Below are 18,887 nucleotides of genomic sequence, written 5' to 3' on the forward strand. Positions count from 1 at the left end.
TATCTCACTACATGTTAGACTTTGGGGGAAAAGACCCAGTCCAATGCATTGAAAAACACTCAGCGGTAGGCCTATCTTGAAAGCAAACCCAGAGGATCCCCTAACAAGGTGCACTATAGGAAATTAAACGATAAACTAAGAATGTCACTTAATATCTTAATTCTCAGGTTAACTGACATATATTAACCTACATTATCAGATAATTTGCATTTGGCTGATAGGCAGATGTTTTATATAGGGTCAATAGGAAAACTGCACTTTTATTGTTGTAATTTTTTTTCGTATTATTTAAAGGGCTATATAGAATTTCACAGTAAGGATATAATCAGGTGTTAGAATGGCGTCCATGCACGACGGGGAAATGTTAATTCGTGTTCGTTTCTGCATCAGGGAAGAGAAACAAACTGATAGTCTACTATGATATGAAAAATAACTAAATTAATTATTACTTACCGTTTTCTATGTGATTAAAGCAATCTGAATTTTGAAAATCGAATAAAAAAATGTTGGACGTAAACCAGACAGAGATTGACAAAATATGTCAACACAGGTGTTTGTCACTCATACAGCCCTTCCTCCTCAACGCCCCAAGTCCCACCCATGCAAAGTAGGCTACTAGGCTACAATGAAAATCACAATTTGCAAGAAAATGTAGCCAGGGCATGTTTATTTAACACAGGAGAACACTGAGGAAGAGAAGAAAACACGCTATATTATTTCACAGATGAAAATACACGATTGATTGTTTGTTATAGCCCCTATCTGGAACTAAAACACACCAAACATGTAATTGTAGACTGCTGCAAAATAAACGCTTTTTGTGGATGTGTTTTTTTATTAATAAAGTATCAAAAGGAAGTAGGCCTCCAGCACAGCATCACCGGAGTCAAATGTACAATGAAATACAAATGAACTCTTAGTGTCAACATTTTGTTTCCAATGTTTTCTTCCACATTATGTACATTTAAAAAAACAAAATAACACTAGGCCTATATGATAAAATATAGAGCAAATCGTTCGCAATAAATTCATGTTAGAAGCTACAGGGAAACGAAATCTAATCAGATATGCAGAAAGTCAGACCCATTTTTAGATTCATTGTATTTACTACACCTTAGACAACCCGATGATTCCGATGGTGGATATTTGGAAACATATGATATCAAATCGCTCCGTCGTGGAATCCTTAGCCTAGTGTGAAGCTTTTGACTTTAACTGTAACGGTGTGGTACATCCTAGCGGTCGCTCAACGCAATGGGCTGAACCTAGCCCAAGGTTTAACTCTCTCACACACAGCGCAGTCCCCACACACGGAGCTAAAGGCGAGGGCAACAACGGCTACATCAAACCTCCCGAGCAGTGCTCCTGTTACGAACCATCAAGTGAAGTCGAAAACGACATTCATGTCCGACATATGAGAACGTAGATCGATCAGGAAAAAAATCTAAAGCTCTTTGGAAAGGACCGGGGTCTTTGGCGAGAGACTGGCGGAAGAGAGAGGGGACTTTGGAGAGCAGCTCGAGACAAACGCGCAGCCGGGAGCAAAGCACAATGAGGGGGAAGAGCACACCTAGCCACCCAGCGCCAGTTGGGGTGTATTTTTTACATGTATTTTTATAAACGCTCATTATACAAACGATTGGGTGCGTATAGAGACATGGAACTATTTCATACTTCATAACTCCGACAAGGCGCGCCGATTCTGAGAAGACGCACAACAAACTTTGAGCGGCAATTCGAACGAGTATGTTCCTTGCTTATCCACTGGCAATCAAACCAAACTTTTACAATTCCCCTTTACAACGGAATTGCATCATCAAGGCGCACTGGGAACAACTCACAACCATCCTCAAAAACTTTATCCGTCCCATCCGCTTCTAGCGGGTGTAGGCGACTGATGTTCATCGGCAAGTAGGCGACTGATGTCAATCGGCAAGGAGTTTTTTTTTTTAATGAAGATGCTGTCAATTATATGAAGATTAAACAAAGACTGAACCACTTCAGGGACTTTCAGATGCACACAGCCACATTCAGGGGAAGTACTCAGTCGTGGGACAAAAGTTATCTAGCCTAAATAAGATGGAAGAAAAGATGGATGGAAAGTATGAGCATTGAGGCAAGCTGTTCGAATTCCGTCATCTAAATGATCACAAGTTCACAACCCAAGTGGAACATACTACTTAAAAGCATGGCTGAAGTATGGGATACACGCAAGAAAAGAATTGCGTCAATGACTCTCCAGCAGTAGTGAAACAAAGCTCCGTAGAAAGGGAGAAAAGCTGACCCTTCCGCGACGTAGACCCCCCTGAACGCTGGGCGTAACAAGCGAGATTTTGTGTGTCGTTGGAGGAGGTGGATAGCTAGAGAAGAGAGACAGATAGTCTGAGAGTGAAGCAGCTAATTGCTTAGTCTGTCCCTCATTACCATATCCAGTGTGTGTCCGCTGGACTTCAGCCAATCCCCCTCACACAGTACCATTAATCGCAATGCATTATTCACTATCATAATTATATACCGACATGCGCAATCCACGCAACAGCAACACCAGCTAATTCCCGTAATTTTTGCAACCAGACTATTTGTGAACATTTTTTTTTTCATTCGGTCGCCGCTGATGTATCTGCAAAAAGCAGAAACATCTCGCAGCGTATCAGCAGCATGTCCCGTCGCAAGCAAGCGAAGCCACAGCATCTCAAGTCGGACGAGGATCCCACAATAGCCGGGGTGGTGTCCGAAAATGGTAAGTCATGCTTCTATGCGCGGGTGGGACAATCTTTTTATACGCATGTCTAACACAAGTATTGTTTTCTCCGAATACAAGCAGGCATCTGTTCATGCTCTTGACCGGGACATAATTTGTGTTGAAAAGGCTGTTTTTTAAAACTTTATAATTTCGGTCATTTGACTTAAAATAGAATATGTCGTGGTCCCTGCGAAACTTTGCTTATGGTTTGCTTTGCTTATGTTTATAGCTCTCCTTATCGCTTCCACCGGTTTCATCATGCTGTGAAACCCAACGCAACCTCCAAAGGGGTTGGGATCTCTTTATTTACTTAATCAAAGAACTAGCCTACCTGTTTAACTACAAGATAGTCATTTGGTGACATTCCAATCTGTATTCAGAGCACGTTAAGCTACTATCAAAAAACACTTTAAGGCACTTTTAATAGCCCACCGTTGTTGTTTGTGATTTTGGCTAACAAAGCAACATACCACAAGCAAATGCAATGGCCTCAAGTTGGCATTTAACAGTGTTAATTCGATAACACCCACAACACAATTTTATACGTGTCTTAGTTTTTACATGCAAATACATTTTCTACTGCGTTATACGAGTGCAAGTGAGCTATCAGTTTCAGAGTATGGTTCATAAGAAACTCCGATAGTTTTCCTATCAAGAAACTATACAGTTTGAAACTATTTTAATATGCGTTCAAATATTATATTAATCAAAAATGTGTTTTCTTTAAATGCAACCTCATCAGTTTGTGTGGATCTGTCTCGCGCTCTCTCTCTCTCTGAGACACACACAGAGACACACACAGAGACACACACACACACACACGATGTAAACATTTAAAATAGCAAGCAATGTAATTATGTTGAACATACCACGCTCTACATCATATTTATGCCTTCGGAATTTGAGAAAGTATTTGCATCAATACATTGTATAAAATTTTCTTCATAAAAGAGGACAATACATTGTCTTTTTTATTAATTTATGTTGGCATACGGTAGGTTATTTTCCAGTGTCGATGCCTATCCTGGCATTGAAAGGAGCGGGTTGCATATTCTGCGATAGCTTAAGTGAATAGCATGTTTTGTCATGGAAATGTTTTTGTTTACTCCCTCACGTAAACGTATCACACTTGGTTTGTTTCCTGCAGTTCACAACGTCTACACGATCAGTTGACAGGGTTAGCCGTGTGAAAGGGGTCACTCTTTCCTAGTAATCTGTGCTGCATGCGCTTGAAGAGTGTAAAAGCTTTTAATTAGAAAACTAAAGTGAAATCTTCACCCAAAGCACACGCAACGAAAATGCATGTCAGTTTGTTTTTATAGCCTATCCGGACATTTTTTTAAATAAAAATAAAAAATGTTCCTGCATACATTAATGTTGAACAAACCTTTTTTATCGAATACAAAATCTTCGATAGCGTTTTACGTCAGGCACCCGTGATTTGTCTATAATGTAGTCTAATGCACATGTAAATTCATAAATGGGTAATTGTCTATGATTCATTATTCAGTAAAGATTCATTCAATATTTTACATACGTTGTTTGTTTTGTTATTTATTTTACATTTCAGGAATCGTGATCTAGCTACATAATTATTTGTAAAACAATTTAAGTATCTACAGCTTGCAAAAGTTCCTATATGCCTTAAAAATAATAGAAATATATTTAAGTTTAATGCAATAGGTCTTGTTCATTTTATAATTTCTAATGCCTCTTTGTTTCTCTTCTTGTGCTGAAATAGTGTTTGTCCACTAGTGCCCATGGGTGACGTCCAAAAGTTCTAACGCAATCCAAAGGAAATTTCTAGTCATTTTAACAGCATTCTGAAATTACCAACATATTATTTTCCCTCTTTCTATTAGATCGAGGAAGAGTGTAATGTGTTAGTCAGCATTTCTTATTGACTATCCATACAGCTTACGTGGTATTCTCGACAAATAACTGTCATTATCTTGAACCGTCGCTGACCAGCACATACAGCATCCATTGTACTGATCCTGTAAAATAGAAAAAGTGTGATGTCATCCCTAGGGACAAATAACAGTCTTATTTCCATATGAACATTTTAGGGTGATCGAGTCACAATGCTGAGCATGGGTTGTGATTCATTTATGTATGCATTGTCTTATCATACCATGCCATGTGTTACACATGAATAGGGCAGTCAGTGTCACAAAAATGTAATGTAGCTAGCTAAGCTGATTGGACAATACATCACACTTGCCTCACTTGTTGGTTTATTATAGCAATGGCTTGCAAGAGTAAAGCCAGCATTGAAGTATAATCTGTATATAAGGTTAGTAATACATTCTCTTGTATATGTCAAGAACCAGGGATAGTAAAATGGCATCTATTGATTACAGGCATATATGCTGAGAACAGCGTGGTTCTGATTGTCATATGCCATCTGTTGTGTTTTAGAGGGTAATAATAACCTTATAAAGGAAAACATTCATTTAAAGATGATCCTCGTTAACTATAAGGGAGGTTGACGTGAGTAGGAGGAGGAAGGAAATCAGTCTTTCCAATAAATTCAATAAGAAGAGAAAAGAGGTACTCGATGTGACGCATACTTAAGAGACTACTGTCATGGGCCTGTTCAAGAAAAAGTCACACATCCTTCTCTCATATCAAACAGCTGTGTCAATGAGAACGCTCTCTTCAGTTATGTTGGCTTGGATATTTTCCTCTTAGGGCAAATAGAGTTGAGTGGAATGCCTCTCTCCTTCTGTCTTATAAGTCTTTACTTTTGAAAAGAGATGAAGATGAACATAGTCTGCGGGCCACGCTGCTACCAGCTCGCAGAGTCTCACGTCAGAATTAGACGTTCACCCATGTTTCCCGAACGGCAAATTTCAATACTGACTTGTATCATGGATGACCTGGCTGCAGACACGGCTACACTCACTCATAGACATGTGCATGCAGAGATGCGCGCACACACACACACACACACACACACACACACACACACACACACACACACACACGCCATACATGATTGCTGTGTGAGAACTACCAATGCCATACTGCTTAGCATTTGAATAAGTTGATGTCGATTGCTATGGATGATCCTTTCTAATGTTGGAAGAATGCACTGACATGCTTGTTGTCAGGACAGACTGCGCTTCACTGAGAGAAGCCTTCTCAAGCGTTGGACAAAAGACAGTGATAGACCATTCGATAAGATACCCTACAATGCAGCATTTCCACCGATACGACCTGAAGTAACTACACCACTTTTTGTCAGACAAAACGTATGATGTAACTGTGATCAGTTTACGTATTGCCGTTGTACAGCTACTGGCAACACTATTGATTACCGTGCCTGAAGTAAAAACGGTGTATTTTGTACAACGGAATTCAGAGGGTCCAATCCTCTTTCAGTACACTGTTAGGACTTAACGTCCATTCTGTTAGTCGCTGACGTGGCTGATTGTGTGTAACCTCTCGGTCACAACACAGCAAGGGACCATAGGCCTACAGCAAAGAGGATGCTACGCCTATAGCATCAAGTATTCATAGAATAAAAAAACACCATAGTTGATGTTTTTTCTAAAGGTCATTGGATGTTTCCACTCTTCTCTTTGTATGTCATGTCTTTTTGTGTTCCTGGTTCTGCAATTGAGATATGATGCTGTTGCTCTCGACCTGCGTTAACACTTCCTGCCTGCGTCTAATTGGGATTTATCAGTTATTTAAATCCTGCCTTGATTTGACTTTTTTTGTGCTTAGGGCTTTTGTGGGGAGTTTACATGGTTGTCCAATGTAGCACTTTAGGGCCCTATTGTGTGGTGGCCCTGAAAAGGTAGAATCGCATGCAGTGCAAACAAGCCTCTGTCTGACCTGGCCTGGGCCCCCCCCCCCCCCCCCCCCCCCCACCCCACTCTCACCCCCCAGGCCTCCCAGCCACTCGCCCTGAAGTTGGTTGGTTAGAAGTGCTTTGATAGAGCTCGCTGACTTAACCTTTGCCTACCTCGCCCTGCCAGGGGGCTGCGGCTCGATGTCAAGCTCATAATACAATTAGAACATCTGTCCCATTGACCTTGGCAGCGCGGATTACCCCTGTCCTAGACAGTGTTAACAGTGACAGGCTTTCATCTCAATGCTGCTACCTCTGCATCTAGTCCCCTTAGAGCTCTTTCCCCAGGGGTGAGGAAGCACACACACACACACACACAATTTTCAACTGAAAATGCAACTATTTCTCCAACCATTCATAATGTCAAACCTCTTTAAGTGACGCAGTGTTAGGGTGTCTGCTAACACTTAACATTTGTCAAATGAACGAGCGAAACGAGAGAGGGAAAACATATTGAAGTGGATGGGTGGAATTAAGAAAGGGATAAAGGAAAGATGATATGTAGCGAGGGAACGTCCTGATAGCAGTGACAACACGGGCTGTATTCCCACTTCCCCTTCAGCGAGGCTTTGTTTGGCTTTTGTTTTAATCCTCTCTCACCATTTTGGTGGAAGCTTCTGGACCACCCACACTGCCATGCCAAATATGTTTCCAAGAAGATGGAACTCCAATATGACTGTCTTTTAATTACAACCCCTAGCACTTAAAAACACACAATAAATATAATTCCCCTGGATGAAGAGGAACTCGCCAACATCATGTGACAAACAATCATCCGGAGAGAGTGCCGTCATTGAATAATGTATTGCATACGCTTACACAAACAAATCGTTAATGTTTGGGCTAGGGCCACATCTGCATGCAGTGACAAAGGCCCCTCTGTTAGAGAGGATAGGATATTACTGTACCACTCTGCGTGAGGGCCAGGCCTGTGAAATAGAGAGCTCTGCTTGGTGGGGGACTGCTCTGCAGGTGCGGATGGGGATGTGTGTGACAGTGCTGGTGGGAAGATCCGAGAGTGGAGCTGTTTGAGACGTGGCATACATACATCATCGCCACCGGCTCTGTCTTGGAAGGAGGCAGCAGGGATAGTCACAGCTGTGTGTGTCATTTTGGTAATGTCCTCTGCTCCCTAGCCACCTTGCCGGGACAGTTGTAGTATAAAATAAATAGGGTAAACGGAATGTAAAAGTAACACAGGGAAATGGGGGGAGATAGTGAAAGAAATAATGCAAAATAATGCAATGGAAAAAAGTAATTCGTACAGGAATTCCAACATTCTTAAACCCAGCAGGCATCCTTATTTGCCCTCCTCCTCAACCCCCTCTCTCACAGCTTGGGCTAGTCCTATAGCGATTCATCTCCCTTTTAAAGATCCTAAGCTCTAATAAATGCTTGAGAAAAATGCTTTTTAAAGGGGAAGAGGAGTTGGCGAGTCCGGGGATGTGAGATTAAGGCTAAACTCGGACCTAGGTGGAAATGCTTGGTAGAGGGTTCAGGCGATGCTATCATGTCATCAAGCATGTGATATCATAAGAACCAGTGTTTGTTTAGGCAAAGGAGAAGCATTTAAATTAGATAATGTAATTTCCTTAGTAAAAAGCTTTTGTGACTTGTATAATAAACAAAAATATTTTCAAACCTTTTAGGTGCTTTTTATTTATTTTGCATGATTATGGAGTTTATATGAATTGCACGTGTGTGTGTGTGTGTGTGTGTGTGTGTGTGTGTGTGTGTGTGTGTGTGTGTGTGTGTGTGTGTGTGTGTGTGTGTGTGTGTGTGTGTGTGTGTGCGTGCGGGTGTTTGCATGTATGACTGGGGTGAAGGGGTGGCGTGTGCGTTTGCCCTGCTGTTAGTGAATCTGGAAATTGTTAAAGGCCCAGTGCAGTCAAAAACAGGATTTTATATATATTTTCACACTGAGGTTGGAATAATACTGTGACATTTTAGTGTAAGAGCTGTTTTGAAATGACCACCTGAAATTTCAGGCTGTTTTGGTGGGATGGAGATTAAGACCAATAAGAAAGAGAGTTCCTAACCTCTCTGCCAATAACAGTTCGTTTTCAGTTTTCCCCTCCCCACTCAGACCACTCACAGTCCTAGAACAATTCTTGCTTGGAAAATTGCTCTTTGCTAAGAATCTATTTTAGTTTCTTTTTGACCATTTTAATTGAAAACAATCACAGTAAGGTACTTCATTGTTACCCAGAAATGATTTGATATTAAGATAAAAATGGCTGCATTGGACCTTTAAGAACGGAGAGTTTAATTGCTCAATAATTTGCTAAATACATTGCTCAGTGGCTTTCACAGAATCAGTAGAGAGCATGAATACCTTATTTGATATTAGCGATCAGATTAGCCGTTTCAGTTAGCATGCCGAAGATTGCTGAGCAAGATAGTGAATTCAATGATTCAAAGTCTTACAATCGCCCTATTGATTGTGTTGTGCTTCATATTTGCATTTGAGTAAAGGAAGACTCTTAAAGAAATGAAAACCGCATTGGATTTTCTAATACCTTCCTTTCTCATGCTATAAGAAAATCAATACCCCCCCCCCCCCCCCCCCCCCCCCCACACACACACGCTAAACAAGATCTAGCCCCAGCCGCATAGAGCCTAAAGAACAACCTACGTCTTATGTGTATTCTACTTCCTCTAGAAAAGTACAGTTCATTTGTATCTCTAAAAATAATGTTTTATTATGCAAAGATTTGCACCAGAATGAGAAAATCAAATGCTTATCTTCCCAGAAAGAAGTCTCTAGTTATCTCAATAAGACAGCGATACCCTTCACAATGTTAGTCATGAAATAATATTCCAGATTGTAGGCCTACTAACCAAAGAAAATATATATATATTGAAAATTGGCATTATACTACTGTCATTTGCTTTTATTTTAGCAATAGGGATATGGATGATACACATATGATTTCAATCAGTTCACAAAGTAAATTAAATAATTGAGGTGATATGTTTCTATGACAAATCTATGTAGACCAACACATTGTGGCAAAGAAAGGGATTGTGGAAAAGTAGTGATACCTCAATTTCTAATTCCTGTTCATATAATTGTTCTGAACAGAAGGACATTGCCAGAATTGGGGCAACAACTTAACGCTGTTGGAATGCAATGAAATGTACAGTATGTGATATCCACATCCTCAAATAATTTCCCTTCAAATTCAATCACTTACAGTAATCTCACTATAAGGAGAATTCTCAATAGATTAATTTGTATTCATCTTGAACATGCACAACAACAAAAAAATAGCCAAAATTCTTAGATCTAGATAACAGATATTAAAATACTCAAATCACTATTCATCAACGTTTATGTTGTGTGTTTGGGCATAGGCCAACAAAGGCACTCACTTACGAAGCAAATTGTATGAATGAAATGAGAGACTGACAATAATAACTGCATCGGTTTATAACAATGTCTACTCATTGAGAACATTGACCTTTCACCCTAAATTATGGAAATGAGCCCGTGTCCGTTGATCGGCTAAGGAGATTTCGGCCTTCAATCACGTGGCATTGCTATTCCCAATCATTTGCTCTTTTCATAGTTTTGTATTGGTGTCGTGTGAAGTTAACTATTTCACAAAATGTATACGTAGGTACATTTGTGCAAATGGCAGCTGTGTATCCTATACCACTAAAAATAATGTACACCACTAAAGACACAATTTATGAAAAATACTGTATGAACTTATCGCAATTCTTTCATGCCTGGCTTCCACTGCACGTCATGTTTGTTGTCATATCGTTAACTTAATTTTGTGTATCTTAATTTATGCCATTGTGTCACACCATACAGGAAGAAATCAAATAATGCCTGCCACTGGCGTCACTCTGCCCCCAGCGTGTTCCTGGGGACGAGCTAATAGCTTTTCTAAAAGCCTTTCTGTTGATTATTAATTACGTTAAAGACACCGGACCCTGATGGTGTAGTGTAGTCATCCCGTTGGCCAGAAATTACAGGAAGAGTGCCGAATTATTTCACTAATGACTCATTAAACTGACACGCAGGCGTCACGAAGGCCGTGATACAGGTCGGCGATGTTGTGCCCGTCGAATGAACTGAAGCATAGAGCAACATGGGTTCTCTCAATGTCTTCTGCGTGTTGAACGAACCGCTGAAGTCTGTCAAATGTAAAAGGTTTGGATTGATTTGGAGAGAAACGAGGGATAATTTATGAAAATGGGAAGGTACGTAGTTTATATTCATGTTGTTGGTGTGTGTGTTCCAGTAACACCTGTATAGTACACCCTCATCCACAGCCTATTTTGGCCAAGGCCACAACTTTTGTCTAAATAGTAAAAAGGAGGACACCTTTTTTTTAGGGGGGGGGGGGGGGTGGAAGACAGTCATATGTATGTTCTGACATTTGGAAAATACATTTGAACCAAAAAAATGCCACCCGAACCAGACTCCATACTAGTCCAAATGTAACCCTTAACTGCAAGCATCAACACCGCATCTGTCCTAGTATGTCCTCCCGTTTGTTGACTTGTGGCCGAGTGATTCCCTGGAGAAGTGCCATGTTTGGTTTTGCTTTGATTTTCATTTCACCTGTGTTTGTTCCTCTGCCCTCACAAACAAGCACCTACAATACCCTATTATCACTCTCTCATGCACACACACACACCACACAGAATATAAACATGACTCCCTGGGATGGCTTTTTGAATTATGTTTTAAAACACTCTAGCACTAAGGTTAGGGTTAGTGTGGGAATACTACTTTAATGTTTTCACTCCCTGTTACTGGGTGAAAAAGCTTTTGTAGTGGATCTGTTTGATTTATTTTCTTTAGCAAATTATCATACAATTAACTATCTTTTTATTTTTAATGAGTTAAATTTGATGTTAATATTTAGTTATTTTATTATTTTCACTTACATATACACACACACACACACATACATATATTAAATTACATAATTCACTGATTGTGATAATATACCAATTGTAAATAAATAGTCTTGAAATGCATTTTCAGGTTGAAAGAAACCACTGAACCATAGTAACCTAAAAGGTGGTCCATGTCGTTACATTTTACCATTATATGTTTTCAAAGGTTTCACTCACATCCACAACCACTATTTCTCTCCTTGTGATTTTTTTTTTACACACATGTTAAGCACTTAAAAACAAGCAAATTATGTTTCTGAGTAGAAGGAGCAAGAAAACCTCTGCACATTTCCTTGCTGTCCTAATTACGTGTCTATGGGTGTCAAGTCATAGTGGCTGGGGTCTCTGAAGTAAAGCAGTCATGCAGTTTTCCATGTAGGAGAGTAGCAAGCTCCCACTATGGTAATAATTAAGGCACTGCCCCCCCCCCCCCCCCCCCCCCCCCCCACACACACACACACATCCATGCATCCACTTGAACATGATAAAATAAACAGATAAGGGGGCATGTATTCATGGTTTGATCAGGTGTGAATTAGGACCATGATCGGGTGAACATACTTGCTTTCTTGGCACTTGACGACAGTATGCGGACGAGGAAGTGGCTTCTTACAACTGTGATTAAACATGTGTAACTAATCAGAGGCTGCTGCCATGGCACTAGCATGTCATTTGTTGAGTCTCATTTCAAAAAGGGAGAGAGAGGAACAAACCTAATCGAGTAACAACAGCTGCATGTCACTCATTTAAAAAAAAGAGAGAATGTTTCTCATTTCAAAAGATGTCAGAAGGGCACAATTTTCAGTAATTCAAATATTTTGGGCTCCCATCCTCATTTACATTACGGGTAAAATTTCCCAGTACTTTCTGTGAGAAATAAACAACAATAGCAACAACACGTCTCAAACATTTGAATTTGAAACATATCCTATAAATATCTCTCAAAGTAGAATACACTCGGCCTCCATATTGCATTCCAGCTAGTCACAAGCAGTTGCTGAAGGTGGCCTTTATTTATTCACTTTAGATGCAGCGCTTATGCATTGCCTTAGCAATGCTAAATGAAGAGGCTCAGGCATTTGAAATTCAGGTGGAAATGACAAGGCTTGATAGCATAGGAGAATCCTAATGGGCCCATCAAAGACCTGATTTGTACCCAACAGACGAGGCAGCTGTGAATTGTATGAATATTGGAAATCAATGGCTACTATGGAATTTCATTAAGCGGCAGTATCCACAATTGATAGGCCCTCATAATTTGATGGATTGCACAAAGAAAAGTATTAGCTGGGCTCTATTGAGAGGGCTCGAATGTGCAAAACTGGGTCTTGAGAATTGGTGAACTAGGGCAATTTGTTCAGAGTAAAAGAAAAGAAAAGAATATTGATTTTGGTCACGTTAAAGAAATACATTTTTTATTAAAGGTTAAATCTTTGCAGAACTGCTCTGCAGAATATGTGTTGAAATTCTATTGATTATTTATTCATTAATTCTCCTTTTTTGTCTCCCTCCCATCACTCTGACTTTCTCCCTCCCCCTTCCACCCCCTTCTATCCTCAGCCACAGGAGAAGTGCTGGATGACTCAGACAGTGGGAATGAGAGCCGTAGTGGGAGCGAGGAGACCCACGTGTGTGAGAAGTGTTGCGCCGAGTTCTTCAAGTGGTCCGATTTCTGCGAACACTTGACGAGCTGCATCAAGAACCCCCTGGTGCTCATAGTAAATGAAAACGAAACGGAACCCTCCCGGGAGTATCCTGCAGAGCCATCGCCCTCGCCAAGCTGCCATAGTGACCAGGCAGACAGTGAGGACGCTGGAGAGGGCAGCAGCCACAGCCCCGGTGAGGACGATGAGGGCGCAGAGATAGCACTGGAGGGGAGCAGTGCCCTGGACAAGGAGGACGAGCCCATGGAGCTGTCTCCTGAGAAACCGGTGGACCTCGAAGTGAGTGACGCCTCCCCAGAGCCAGATGGTGCTCTACCTCAGTTTAGCGATCCTGCCCCATCCTCTGTGAAGAGCTACAGCATGCCGAGTACCAACGTCACTCTGGAGACACTACACAGCACCAGTGTGGCAGTGGCTCAGTTCTCCCAGAGTGTTTGTGCCGCGGTGGCCGGCAGCGGGGTCTCCCCCTTGGCCATCCCCATGATCCTGGACCAGCTGATGGCGCTGCAGCAGCAACAGATCCACCAACTCCAACTGATCGAACAGATCCGCAGTCAGGTGGCGTTGATGCAAAGGCAGCCCTCTGTCGCCCAGCTATCCCAGAACCACCACCGCCACCACAACACAGTTGCTGGCTCCCAGGGGCCGTCATCCTCCAACCAACTCCAGCAGTTACACAACTTCATCACTCCCCCTGTCCACCAGCTGCCCATCAGGTTGCCCTCACCGCTAAACAGCCTGGGCTCCTCCTCCTCCTCACTCACCTCTGCTATAGATGGGCCCCTCTTCTCCCATACCCAGCAAAGTAGTAATCAGCAGTCACATTTTTCAATGCCCAACACCACTTCAGCAAACTCCTCTTTCCCACCATCCAGTGGTAATGTGCTGTCATCTCTACTGCCTTCCTGCATTACTTCAATCACACACAGCAGCAGCGGAGCAGGATCCGCTGCTGGAGGAGGCATGAGCAGCAGCATTACAGCTCTGCCAAGGAATTCCAGCAGCCCCCCTTCACTAGGCCACAACAGCCTCCTGAGCACCAGTCCCTCCAATCTACCACTGATACCTCACAGTTCATCTAGTAGTGTCATCTTCCCAAACCCGCTAGCCAGTATAGCTGCCACTGCCAACGCACTTGACCCACTCTCCGCTCTGATGAGGCACCGCAAGGGAAAGCCCCCCAACGTGTCCGTCTTCGACACCAAGCCCAGCTCCGAGGACCCCTTCTTCAAGCATAAGTGTAGGTTCTGTGCCAAGGTGTTTGGCAGTGACAGTGCCCTGCAGATCCACCTGCGCTCTCACACCGGCGAACGGCCCTTCAAGTGCAACATCTGCGGAAACCGGTTCTCCACCAAGGGCAATCTGAAGGTCCACTTCCAGAGGCACAAGGAAAAGTACCCGCATGTCCAGATGAACCCTTATCCCGTGCCAGAATACCTGGATAACGTACCGACCAGCTCAGGCATTCCGTATGGTATGTCCTTCCCCCCAGAGAAGCCGGTGACCACCTGGCTGGACAGCAAACCTGTTCTCCCCACAGTCCCCACCTCAACCGGGCTCCAGTTCCCCCCAACACTCCCCAGCATGATGGGAGGCTACGGTGATTCTCCGAGCCTCACTCCCCTTAGCAGATCACCCCAGAGGCCATCCCCACCCTCCAGCGAATGTGCCTCTCTGTCACCTAACCTCTTCACAGAAGCAGGCATGATCACCACCTCACAGTCTCCGCAGCCCAACTTAGGGGGTGACATGCCTCCCATTCTGAAACCAGAGGGCATCCACCTACCCCCAAACTTCCCCACTTCCAGGCCTGGTGAGAACAAGACCAACACTGTTACTCAAGTGGTCCTCGCCACCACGGTCACCGCAACCACTAGCAGCTGTACTGAACCCATCATTGCCCCCTCCTCTGTCTCCCATCCAATCCTCCCCATGATCTCTGATCAGTTCAAGGCCAAGTTTCCGTTCGGCGGCCTTCTGGACTCTATGCAAACGTCTGAGACCTCAAAGCTGCAGCAGCTGGTGGAGAACATCGACAAGAAGATGACCGACCCCAACCAGTGTGTCATCTGTCACCGTGTGCTCAGCTGCCAGAGCGCCCTTAAGATGCACTACCGCATTCACACGGGAGAAAGGCCTTTCAAATGTAAGGTCTGCGGCCGAGCATTCACAACCAAGGGCAATCTGAAAACGCACTTTGGGGTCCATCGTTCCAAGCCCCCTCTTCGGGTCCAACACTCCTGCCCCATCTGCCAGAAGAAGTTCACGAACGCTGTGGTCCTGCAGCAGCACATCCGCATGCACATGGGGGGCCAGATCCCCAACACCCCGCTGCCTGAGTCTCTCCAGGATATGGACACTGACCTCTCCTTTGACGAGAAGAGCTTAGATGCCATGAGCAACTATGATGACGAGCTACTGGATGAGATGGAGGCAGCTATGGAGGACGAAGCAGAGCTGAAAGAAGGAGAAGAGATGATTGACCCATCCAAACCTCTCCATCCATATTCAGGAATGTCCCCTGGTCGCTCCCCACCTACCTCTGTCATCTCCAGCATCGCTGCTCTGGAGAACCAGATGAAGATGATCGACTCCTCTGTCAATATGAGCCGCTCTTTTGGGCTGAAGCCCATGCAGAACGGTGGCGGGTTTGGAGGGGAGAACGACTTCTTCAACAATGACTCGCTGTATGCCTCGGGGGACCTGGAAGGCCAGAGTGTGGGAAGCCCAGCACTATCTGAGTCCTCAGGGTCCATGCAGCCCATCTCCCCTGCTCACAGTCACCCTGAGAGTCATCGATCCAAGTCCCCAGCCACACTCAACCATAACAGCAGCACTGCAGCAGATGAGGGGCAGGAGAACAACAGGATGGCTACAGTGAAATCTGAGAAGTCAGATTCCCCAGCACCTGTGTCTGAAGGTAATGGGGCATTGGACCTGACTGCTAGCATAACCCAGCCTAGCAGGCACTTCATCAAGGAGGAGAACCACTTCAACATGATGTTCCTGAGCAGAGATAGAGGTATATTCAATGATCCTGACTTTGATATAGTTCATTTACTGTTAATTAATTTGTTTCCTCTGAAAATTAGATGAATAGAAAATTGCAATTTAATTGAATGATACCTGAAATGTCTAAAAACATGGTGTTCCACATGTGTCATTTGAATAACATATGTCTCCGTTCTCCCAACTAAACATATCCTCTTTTTGTTCTCTCTCTAGGTCTGAGCAACTCTAGCTTGCTAAACACAGCATCCAACATGATCAAAATGGAGATGAATGGGCACAGGCACAGCAAGCCCATGTCACTGAATGACGGTCCTTACATGCCCGTGGGCATCCAAGTGGCCGCTTCTGCACCCCAGACCAACATGAGCCTCAGTATCACCCCCATGCTGGCACCGCCAACTCCCCGTCGCACCCCCAAGCAGCACAACTGCCACAACTGTGGGAAGAACTTCTCCTCAGCTAGTGCCCTGCAGATCCATGAGCGCACACACACAGGAGAAAAACCATTTGGCTGCTCGATCTGTGGAAGGGCCTTCACCACTAAAGGCAACCTGAAGGTATGAGAGAGAATATAATAATAATATATATTTAAAAGTATAAGAAAAAGGGTACATTTGTCTGACTCAAAAAGAAAGTTACATAAAAGAATATGAAAAAAGACCAGAGGCTCTTGAATAATAATGTCTGTTCCTTGTGTTTCCTGTTGACTGAATGCAGGTGCACATGGGCACCCACATGTGGAACAATGCGCCAGCCCGTCGTGGACGCCGTCTCTCCGTGGAGAACCCCATGGCCTTGCTGGGCGGGGACGCCATGAAGTTTAGCGAGATGTTTCAGAAGGACCTGGCGGCGAGGGCCATGAACGTAGACCCTGGCTTCTGGAACCAGTATGCTGCCGCCATCACCAACGGCCTGGCCATGAAGAACAACGAGATCTCCGTCATCCAGAATGGAGGCATCCCCCAGTTGCCCGTCAGCCTGGGTGGAGGAGGTATGACCTCGCTAGGGGCCATGTCAGGAGGTATGGACCGTATGGACCGTATGGACCGGGTGAATGCCAGTAGCAGCCCTCCCATGACTGGGCTGGATAAGACAGTTCTGGAGGTTGGGGCTAGACGCCCATTCGCTCGATTTATGGAGGAAAATAAAGAGATTGGGATCAATTAAGGAAAATACTTTGAGGAAAGACAAGAGTCTTACGAAAAGGAAAGAAACTGCTAATCCAGTTTGAACTCTTATGTACTATATTATGTACAGATTTTTTTTGGTTTGGTTTTTGAAATATAATATTTAGTATTGGTTAGAGGTCTTTGCCTTTCGCCCATTCACCCCTCATTGATATTTCGCTCGTACGAAAATACTTTGTCTCTTGTTTGAGAATATGTCGTCTTGCAAGATTTGCATGGTACTTATTGGTTTCTATCAGTATGTTTGACTGCTTTTAAGGATTATTTTTGAAAAGTAATATCTTGACTCAATTGTGATGGGCAAGGACTAAAATGAAGCTGAGCGAGCGCTTATATGTGCATAGACTGACTAGCTGCTGTTTGGCTAATGTTTATGTTTGCTCACAAAGAGCAAGGGACTGAAGTAAATTGGAATTATGGTGTTACTGCGCTCGCCTACAATTTTTTCTCGTGAAGTAGAAAACTTGAAAAAATGTTTCAACTATTTTAATCTTTACGTTTAGTCTCCCAGCATTGTCTTATAATATTGTCCTGTGTCTTTAGTATTTATGATATTGACAAAAAAAGCGGGTATAAGAAAATATATTTAAATGGCCCCAGCATTTTACTGCTCCTTTTTTTCTAAACTGCAGACTTCACTTATAAATATCTCTTTCAATAAAGACAACATGTCATTTCAGTTGTACAACAGAGACACATTGTGAAGTTTCATTCGGATATCCAGCCAAGACGATGTGTAACATGTTCGGATGCACAGTGAAGAAGCTGAGATATCTGAAGCTGCTATTATCACAAACCTGCTTTTAACCTTTAAAAAAAAAAGTAATTTGAAAGAAATACATGTGTATAGAAATACAGACAACTCTATAACAGGTATGCATATTTTGTATCACATGAAAATAGACATCCTTTGAGAGTATTTGTCATGTTTGTGAATGCACTTTTTAAACCAGACGTTTTGTCTGTGACTTATCGTTAACCTTTGACTGAGTTGTCTATCACAAATGGTTTTAATTGTTTTCAGCGTACCACTCCTACTATTTGCAGAGTTGGCCCTCTGGTACGGCCTCTTATGGTACTCACCTGAGTACAACCTCATTCACTCAATCAAATCCTTCTCCAATAAAAAAAAGAGAGAACAGGTCACGTGTTTGACTGGTCTCCTTCTCTACATTTGCCGTTGTTATTATTTATTTATTTTCAGGCTGGATTCCTGGTTTCTTTCAAAAGGGGTTAGAAGGTTGTGGTGAGATTAGATGAAGTAAAAAAAATAAGTGTCAAATAGTCTAGCCTTTTTTTTTATACCTCTTTCTCGTTCTACTGTATATTTACTTAGAAAGACATATTTGAAATAACATTTAAAATAAGCAATTAGTAATTGCAGTTTGGACATTTGTCACATGGAGTTTGAGAGATACCCAAGACCTCAAGTTCAACAATTGATATTTACAGTTTGGTGCTGAATGTTTTTAGAAAACCCGAGGATGCAGAAAAAGTTC

The 18,887-nt window shown here is 42.8% G+C and overlaps 1 protein-coding gene across 1 annotated transcript; it reads left to right on the forward strand.

Moving 5' to 3' along the window:
- Positions 1-1,283: 1,283 nt before the first annotated feature.
- Positions 1,284-18,561, forward strand: LOC129857769 (sal-like protein 3). The gene is made up of 4 exons (XM_055926319.1): positions 1,284-2,740; positions 13,086-16,211; positions 16,415-16,758; positions 16,919-18,561. Exons 1-4 carry the CDS (start codon positions 2,659-2,661, stop codon positions 17,366-17,368), a joined length of 4,002 nt encoding a protein of 1,333 aa, XP_055782294.1. The 5' UTR covers positions 1,284-2,658; the 3' UTR covers positions 17,369-18,561.
- The last annotated feature ends 326 nt before the right edge of the window (positions 18,562-18,887 follow it).

This window comes from Salvelinus fontinalis, chromosome 6 (assembly GCF_029448725.1).
Source record: "Salvelinus fontinalis isolate EN_2023a chromosome 6, ASM2944872v1, whole genome shotgun sequence".
Lineage (NCBI taxonomy): Eukaryota > Metazoa > Chordata > Actinopteri > Salmoniformes > Salmonidae > Salvelinus > Salvelinus fontinalis.